The sequence below is a fragment of the Zingiber officinale genome, chromosome 9A, assembly GCF_018446385.1.
Source record: "Zingiber officinale cultivar Zhangliang chromosome 9A, Zo_v1.1, whole genome shotgun sequence".
Classification (NCBI taxonomy): domain Eukaryota; kingdom Viridiplantae; phylum Streptophyta; class Magnoliopsida; order Zingiberales; family Zingiberaceae; genus Zingiber; species Zingiber officinale.
The window spans coordinates 100,408,815-100,418,568 of NC_056002.1; the positions used below are offsets into that span (position 1 = coordinate 100,408,815).

At 37.0% G+C, this 9,754-nt stretch overlaps 1 protein-coding gene across 1 annotated transcript; it reads right to left on the reverse strand.

The window, feature by feature from the left end:
• Positions 1 to 655: 655 nt before the first annotated feature.
• Positions 656 to 1,208, reverse strand: LOC122019384 (ethylene-responsive transcription factor ERF017-like). The gene has a single exon (XM_042576856.1). It carries the CDS (start codon positions 1,206 to 1,208, stop codon positions 660 to 662), a length of 549 nt encoding a protein of 182 aa, XP_042432790.1. The 3' UTR covers positions 656 to 659.
• Between the last annotated feature and the right edge of the window lie 8,546 nt (positions 1,209 to 9,754).

The following is a 9,754-nucleotide window of genomic DNA, read 5'->3' on the forward strand; positions in this document are numbered from 1 at the left end:
TCTAAAATTTTTAATCTTGAACATTAATAACCCAAGAGGGAAGCACGAACCCTAAAAGAAAAATCTTATTAGCTTAAATCATTATAACCCAACACCTAAATTTTAAAATCTTAAACTTTAAATGCATATAATATACCTCGTGAGTATCTAAATTTTTTAATTTTGAACACTATAAACCAGGAGAAAAATCTAAACCCTAGAAGAAAAATCCAATTAACTTAAATATATTATAACTTAACTTTTAAATCTTAAAATTTTGAATCTTACAAAAATATATATATATATATATAACATAGTAAAAAAAAAAAAAATTAAAATATTAAAAAAACCTTTTGCTGACTCGGGACGTGAATTCATTTCAGGCGCCTCGAATCAAAAGTTATTAATCAATTATTGTTTTGCAAATGACCATGTCAACCACAAAATTTCATCCTTGACCAAATAAAAGTTATTAATAAATTATTGTTTCCTTCGGGAAAAAAAATACACCGAAAGATATGGGCAGAAAGAAAGGAAGGAAATACATCGTCGATTGGGCAAATAATTATTAATATTTGTATAGTTTTGGGTGTTTAATATCGATATTTTACATAATTTCTATTTTATTTTATCTTTTAAAAAGAATTTTAAAACTTAAAAAAAAAAATACGCGGGATTTGTCAGTCAAAGCTCCACAGTTGAATCGAACCCAAAATATCACCGTCGTTACCGCCGCCGTCGCTCCAGTAATCCTGTTCGGCTACGCTCCAGTCCAATGCCAAATGATCGCCGTAGATAAACTCCGGCGGCAACACATCATTAATTCCTGAGTTGCCCTCTCCGCCTCCGTCCTTCTCTGCAGCCTCCTCGCCACCGCCGCCACTGTCGCCCCTCTCCATCGCCGTTGGAGCTTGCGATCCCCTCGCGCCTTCTCGTGCGTACCTCACCGCCTTGTCCTTTATCTCGAGCCGGCTTAACCACTCGGGCGCCACTATGTCCGGCAGCTTGTCGGGGAAGTTGAAGTAGTGCTTCTCGTCGGGGCCGCGGAGACAGAGCACGGCGGCGTCGTAGGCCCTAGCAGCCATATCCGGTGACGGGAACGACCCCAGCCACAGGCGCTTCCGGCTGTTGGGGTACCGCACCTCCGCCACCCACTTGCCCCACTTCCGCAGCCGCACCCCCTTATACTTCACCGGCGCCGGCCCAGACCTCTCTCCCTCCCGGTCCATGTTTTGGCAATCGAGCATACTTGTAGTGGTCCATATATAAATAAAGGCGTGCGAGGGTACGTAACATTCGCCATCTCACTTGTCAAAATCAAGAAACCTCAGTTTCAGGCTGACCAATCAATTAATAATCAGATATATTAAAGACGTATCAGTGACAGTTTATAAATAAACTAATTTTCAGAAACTCTTAAGCACCGTCCGCCTCCGAATTTGCTATTGGTCGGCTGCTTGATTGATTATGAATCTATTAGTAGTATATGTCGTACTATAAAAACCAATGATTTAGAGATGAATATTTATAAAGGATATATATTTTTTAAAATTTATGATGAATTTTACGACAAATATAAATATTATTACTAATTTAGCAAAGAAATATTTTATCACAAATCATCAATAAAAACTATTTCGTCGCTAAATTTTGTTTCAATTTGGTGACAAAAATGAATATTTGTTGTAAAATCGACGATGAAAAAAATCATTCGTCGCAACTTTTGGGGAAAAAAGTATTCATTACAGATTTAGCAACGAAAATAATATTTGTTGAAGGTTTTGCAACGAATCTCAAATTCATTGTAGATTTTGCAATGAATCCTAAATTCGTTGCAAATATTGTTTATGTGAATATTTACTAAGAATTTACAACGAATAGGAGATTTGTTGCAAATTTGTAACGGATTTCAAAATTCGTTGCAAACATTGGTAATTAAAAAAACTCTGAATCGGGTTAATGGACCTAGAGAGTTCGGAATGAGACAAAATAAGTTCTTATATATTCGTCTTATTCTCGTGATTATGTAAATGTTTTCAAATATTTTTTTGATCTAATATAGATGTTATGATAATAGATTTCAAATGAAGTTGAATATGTTAGAGTTAGAAAGCAAATTGATTTAGTTGAACGTGTTAGAGTTAAAACTTAATGTCAGAGAGCTCGGAACGATACAAAATTAATTTTATGTATTCGTATAGTTTTCCTAATTATATCCATGTCTTCAAAAAATTATTTTAACCCAATAAATTAGGATGTGTGAATTTTTAAACCCGAATTATATTTTTCGAACACATAGGTGATTAAAAAATCACAAAAAATATATTATGTAAAAAAAATTTGAGAATATTTATATAATTAAGATAAATAGATAAACACATAACAACTGATTTTATCTCATTCTGAGCTCTTTAGGTCCAACAGACTTTAGACATATATAATCAAAGTTTGCAATAAATTTAGAATTCGTTGCAAACATTTACAATGAATTTCTGGATTCATTGCAAATTTGTAACAAATTCTGAAATTCGTTGAAAACGTTGATAATTAAAAAAAAGCTCTGAAGCCAATTAATGGACCTATAGAACTTGGAATGAGACAAAATAAGTTCCTATGTGTTCATCTCATTCTTATGCTTATGTACATGTCCTCAAATATTTTTTTGATTTAATACATTTTTTTCATATCTAAGTCAAAAAGATGGATTTCAAATGAAGTTGAACATGTTAGAGTTAGAAAGCAAAATGAATTAGTTGAACTTGTTAAAGTTAAAAATTAATGTCAGAGAGCTCCAAACAATACAAAATTAGTTTTTATTTTTTTCGTATAGTTTTCCTAATTATATCCATATCTTTAAAAATTAATTTGAATCAATAGATTAGGATATGTGAATTTGTAAACCTAAATTATATTTTTCGGACACATAGGTGATTAAAAAATTACTAAAAAAATATATTAGATAAAAAAATATTTGAGGACATTTATATAATTAGAAAAAATAATAACTGATTTCATCTCATTCTGAGCTCCATAAGTCCATTAACCGACTTCAGACATATATAATCAAAGTTTACAATGAATTTAGAATTCGTTGCAAATTTACAACGAGTTTTAGAATTCTTTCCAAATTTGCAACAAATTTTAGAATTTGTTGCAAAAATTTACAATTAATTTCAAAATTCATTGCAAATTTGCAATGAATTTTGAAATTTGTTGCAAACTTTGGTAATAAAAAAACTCTGAAATTGGTTAATGGACCTAGAGAGTTAGGAATGAGATGAAACAAGTTCCTATGTGTTCATCTTATTCTCATGATTATGTAAATATCCTCAAATATTTTTTTGTCCCAATATATTTTTTCATAGCAAACCAAAAAAGATGGATTTTAAATAAAGTTACACATGTTAGAGTTAGAAAGCAAATTGAATTAGTTGAACTTGTTAGAGTTAAAAATTAATACCAACGAGCTCAAAATGACATAAAATTAATTTTTATTTGTCCGTGTAGTTCTCCTAATTATATACATATCTTTAAAAAATAATTTAGCCTAATAGATTAGAATGTGTAAATTTTTAAATCCAAATTATATTTTTTTGACACATAGGTGATTAAAAAATCACTAAAAAATATATTAGGTAAAAAAAATATTTGAGGACATGTATATCATCAGGACAAATAGACAAACAAATAGTAACTGATTTCATCTCATTCCGAACTCTCTAGGTCCATCGACCAGCTTCGGATATATATAATCAAAGTGTTCAACAAATTTCGAATTCGTTGCAAATTTGCAAAGAATTTCAGAATTCATTGCAAATTTGCAATGAATTTCAGAATTCGTTGTGAACCTTGTTAATTAAAAAAAAACTTCGAAGCCAGTTAATGGACCTAGAGAACTCAGAATGAGACAAAACAAGTTCCTATGTGTTTGTCTCATTCTCATAATTATGTAAACATCCTCAAATAATTTTTTGACCCAATATATTTTTTTTCATAGCTAAGTCAAAAAGATGGATTTCAAATGAAGTTGAACATGATAGAGTTAGAAAGCAAATTAAATTAGTTGAACTTGTTAGAGTTAAAAATTAATGTTAGAGAACTAAGAATGATAAAAAAAAAATAATTTTTATGTGTCCATATAGTTCTCGAAATTATATCCATGTCTTCAAAAATTAGTTTGACCAAATAGATTAGGATGTGCAACTCTTTAAACCCCAATTATATTTTTCAGACACATAGACGATTAAAAAAATCACTAAAACAATATATTAGGTAAAAAAATATTTGATGACACTTATATAATCAGGACAAATAGATGAACACATTGCACCTGATTCATCTCATTTTGAGCTCTCTAGGCCCATCAATCAGCTTTGGACATATATAATCAAAGTTTACAACAAATTTCAGAATTTGTTGCAAACATTTGTAACAAATTTCTAGATTTGTTACAAATTTACAATAAATTTTAAAATTTGTTGCAAACCTTGATAATTTAAAAAATTTGAAGCTCGTTAATGGACCTAGAGAGCTCGAATTGAGACAAAACAAGTTCCTATGTGTTCATCTCATTCACATGATTATGTAAATGTCCTCAAATATTTTTTTGTCCCAATATATATTTTTTTTCATAGATAAGTTGTAATGACCCGCCTTCTACTGGCTAAGCTGTAAGGCCGGATCGTCACAATATACTATTGCTAACTATTCTTAATGTGAGGAAAACTGATCTGATTTAAGAATTTTGCTAACTAATACAATTTTTTTTCCGTTAATTGCTATTTGTTCTGGAATTCATGTTTAAACTACATCTTGAATACTGTTCCTATGCTAAGGGAGATGATCTAGGCTTCCCATATGATCAAGAGCTGAGATGAGGGGTTTCCAGCTGTTATCAGGCCTTCCAATCGATCGGTGGATCGATTGGAGTCGTTTGATCAATCCATTGATCGATTCAGCGCGCTACTGTGCGCGGGGTAATATTCTGGATCGATCGACTGATCGATCCAGACTTGTTGATCAATCCGGTGATCGATTCCAGGGCATTATGTTTGCGACAGAACGCGTCCGGATCGATCGGCAGATCGATCCCGGAGCTTACTGTTCGCGGTACAAGCTCCTCAATCGATCAACTGATCAACTGAAGACCCCCAATCGATTGGTTGATCGATCGGGGTTTCTGATTTCGTATCAGGAGTCTGATTTCAGCACTGTTTCGTGCCAAATTCACACATATGAGTTCTAATATGGCTATAAACATACCAATAATAATTAACTGACATTCTAAGCATGACATAGTGCATAATCCACTAGTTCAGGGCATTTAAACATACTAAAGTGCGGAATGATAAAATGCTAGAAAGTTCTAATGCTTAAAACAAAACTCGCTAGATCCCTAAGATATTTATTCCAAGTTCCTGCCCACACACATCTTTGTAGCATTGTCCTCCAGCCTCCGCTAATCCATCCTTCCTTTACCTTTATCTGCAGTATAAGGAAAATAAGTATCTGTAAGCTCGAGAGCTTAGTAAGAAACCATCTACTTCACAAAACATGCATACGATGCAATTTATGTCTTTAAAACATGCTATTTGAAATATATGCTGAACATTGCTAAACATGGATTCTAAAACATGGCATAATCTTATACGATACATGACAATCATAGCTGAGCATAAAGCCATCATGTGGATCCATAAGAACTAAACTGAAATAAAAGCTAAGCTACACTACTGCTAACTGATGCTAAGCTGCTCTGTATTCACATAAACTATGCTGTGGAGTTTTGAAAGCTATTTATCATAAATAGATGAAAATACATAATCATACTGCTGATGGGCCGACCACTGTACTTGCTGTGCGTGCATCTCTAACTAGACCCAGGGTTGCAAGTCCCGAATTTAGCAGAGTTACTAGGTTATCTAAACCTAGGGACGACTATGGGAGCCCAACCCAATGGACATCTAGTTCAGTATAGTGCCACTGCTGAAAATAAAATACTAGTTATAGCTAAATTTTTTTTCATTATCTTGCTATTTCTAGGTTATCTGAACCTAGAGCTAGGTTGTCTGAACCTAGAGGCGACTATGGGAACCCACCCATTGGACCGTAGTCCCATATAAGCTATAATAAACTGCATACACTAAATAAATGCCTCTATTGCATTTAGCTAAGCTATTAAAGCGTCTAAGTTGCCCTTTTTCCTACGCTGAACATATTCTCGAACACTTGGTGTGCGCTATTGCGCAACCTATGTGTCACAAATTCATATGCTACTAAATTAAAGTATGAAATCACACGAGAACTACTTATACTGCAGGTGAGGGGTTTCTTACCTCCTGCACTAGATTTCTTACGATTCTAGTCGCTCATTTTCTGGTGGAGACGATTCCCTCGACGATCCTCTTACGTCTACGTGCTCTTCTCACGGAGAGGAACGCCCTCATGTCGGAGTCGTTGCCGGACGGTGCCCTTACGTCTCTAGGAGTGAAACCCTAGGTCTCTCGGGGCCTTGGTGTGCCGTGAGGTGAGGAAGAGGAGGGGGCGGCGTGAGGGTTTGAGGAAGAGTTGCCGAAACATGAAAAACTCCATCCCCACTTAAGTTTCCTATTTATATTAAGTAGTTAATTTGCCAACTTAAATATAAATATAATTGGTTCCCTCTTCTTTCAGCACGGCCCTGCTGGGTTCACTTGGTTACTAGAGTCCACCATAAGTCGTAGAGTTTGCTAGGTCTCGGGTTCAATTCCCGCTTAAGCTATTTTACGTTTCTATTTATTTTTGCTACTTCCGCTATTCTAAAAATTCTGTAAAAATATCCTAAAATTCCAGAAAAATACTAGGATATTTATAAAAGTCTTCTGAGAATTTTTAGGCGTTACAATCCCCCATACTTTATAAAAAGTTTATCCTCGAACTTAGAATAACTCTGGGTACTTCTGTCTCATACTGGCTTCTATCTCCCAAGTTGCCTCTTCTGCTGTGTGATTTTGCCAAAGGACTTTTATTAATGGTACTTCCTTGTTTCTTAACTGCTCGGTCTATTATTTGAATAGGCCGACTATCATAGCTGAGGTCTTCGCGGACTTGTACCGACTGGGGCTCAATCACCTGGGTGGTATCTGGGATATGCTTCTTCAGCATAGAGACATGAAATACATTATGGATAGCTGACATCTCCTGGGGTAGCTCTAGTTCATATGCTACTTTGCCAACTCTCCTAGTGATAAGGTATGGTCCCACATATCTGGGACTTAATTTGCCCTTCTTCCCAAAATGCATTACTCCCTTCATGGGAGCTACTCTGAGGAACATTGAATCCCCAACTGAAAACTCTAAGGGTCTGCGCCGTGTATCAACATAGCTTTTCTGGCGGCTCTGAGCTGTCTCTATCCTCTGGCGGATCTGCTGTATAGCTGCTGTGGTATCTGCTACTAGATCTATCTGAAGCTCTAGTTCTTTCTGTTCACCACTCTCGTACAAGCAGATTGGAGATCTACACCTCTGCCCATAAAGAGCCTCGTAGGGTGCCATACCGATAGTGGCCTGATAGCTGTTGTTGTATGCAAATTCTAATAAATTCAGATATTTGCACCAACTTCCTTTAAAGTCTAGGGCACATGCTCGGAGCATATCTTCGAGTACCTGATTTACTCGCTCCGTCTGACCATCTGTCTGAGGATGGAAAGTTGTGCTAAATTTTAACTTAGTGCCCAACGCTGACTGTACACACTCCCAGAAGTGTGATGTGAATCTGCTGTCTCTGTCTGAAATGATGGTTCGTGGGACTCCATGTAGTCTAACGATCTCCTTGAGATACAACTGAGCTAGCTGTTCCATGGGGTAGGATATCCTGATAGCTAAGAAGTGGGCTGATTTAGTCAGTCTGTCAACTATTACCCAGATGGCATCATAACCATTCGTGGTTCTGGGTAGTCCCACTATGAAGTCCATGGAAATATCTTCCTACTTCCATTTTGGAATCTGAATAGGCTGCAAAACTCCTCCTGGTCTCTAATGTTCTGCCTTGACCCTCTGATAGGTCAGGCAGGTGCTAACATATCTAGCGACGTCTCTCTTCATCCCAGGCCACCAAAAACATTTTCTTAAGTCTTGATACATTTTGGTAGAACCAGGATGCATCGCATAAGGAGTCTTGTGTGCCTCGTCTAGGATCTTTCTTCGTAGTTCCTCCTGATCTGGAACACAAAGTCTGTCACCAAAGTACAATACCCCAATATTGGACATTCTGAACTCTCCACTTTCTGATTCTACTAACCCTTGTTTGATTTTCTGAATTTCAGGGTCCTGCTCCTGAGCTGTCTGGATGTCACCAAATAAGGTGGATTCTAACATCATAGTAGAGAGCTGTCCCACCATAAGTTCGAGGCTGAAATCCGTGATCTCTTTTTGTAGGGGCGGTGACATGGCTGTTAGGGATAGTAAGGTGGCGCTGGACTTCCTGCTAAGTGCATCTGCCACCTTATTAGCTTTTCATGGATGGTAGAGGATATCTATATCGTAGTCCTTGACCAGTTCGAGCCACCTGCGCTGTCGCATATTCAGATCCTTTTGAGTGAAGAAGTACTTCAGACTCTGATGATCTGTATACACTCTACACTGAGCTCCATACAAGTAATTTCTCCAAATTTTGAGGGTGAACACAACTGCTGCAAGCTCAAGATCATGAGTAGGATAGTTCCTCTCATAGTCTTTGAGTTGTCTGGAGGCGTAGGCGATCACCTTACCTTCTTGCATCAGTATTGCTCCTAATCCCAATTTAGAGGCATCACTATAAATATCAAAGCTGTCTGTGTTTTATGGTAGAGCCAGAATGGGTGCACTGGTCAATCTCCTCTTTAACTCGCTGAGGTTATTCTCACAGTCCTCTATCCATTGAAATTTTCTGTTCTTTCTGGTAAGAGCTGTCAGTGGGAAGGCTATCCTGGAGAAGTCCTCTACAAATTTTCGGTAATAACCTACTAATCCCAGAAAGCTTCTGATTTCACTGGCATTCTTGGGTCTTTTCCAGTTACTCACAGCTTCTATCTTACTGGGGTCTACCATAACACCATCCTTGGAGATGATGTGACCCAAAAAGGCTACCTGATCTAGCCAGAATTCACACTTTGTAAACTTGGCATACAACTGATTCTGCTGAAGAGTCTGCAATACTATCTTCAGGTGCTCTGCGTGTTCTTCCTGAGTTTTGGAATAGATAAGAATATCATCGATGAACACGATAACCAACCTATCTAAGTATTCTCTGAATACCGTGTTCATGAGGTCCATGAAAGTAGCTGGAGCATTCGTCACACCAAAGGGCATGACTACGAACTCATAGTGTCCGTATCTGGTCCTGAAAGCCGTCTTGGGTATATCACCTTCTTTGACTTTAACCTGGTGATATCCCGATCTGAGATCTATCTTAGAGAACACTGCTGATCCCTTTAGCTGATCAAACAGGTCATCTATTCTGGGAAGAGGATACCTGTTCTTAATCGTGACTTGGTTTAGTGCTCTGTAATCTATACACAAGCGCATGCTCCCGTCCTTCTTCTTCACGAACAATACAAGCGCTCCCCAGGGTGAGTGACTAGGACGTATGAAGCCCTTGTCAAGCAGCTCCTGCAATTGCTCATGAAGTTCTTTCAGTTCGGCCGGAGCCATGCGATAGGGTGCTTTGGAGATGCGATTTGTACCGGGAATGAGTTCTATCTCAAATTCTATCTCCCTGTCTGGTGCTAAGCCTGGTAACTCTTCAGGGAAGACTGCT

What these genes read in the sequence shown, in the direction of transcription:
- LOC122019384 (XM_042576856.1), bottom strand. Translation starts at nt 1,208, where the DNA reads ATGGACCGGGAGGGAGAGAGGTCTGGGCCGGCGCCGGTGAAGTATAAG.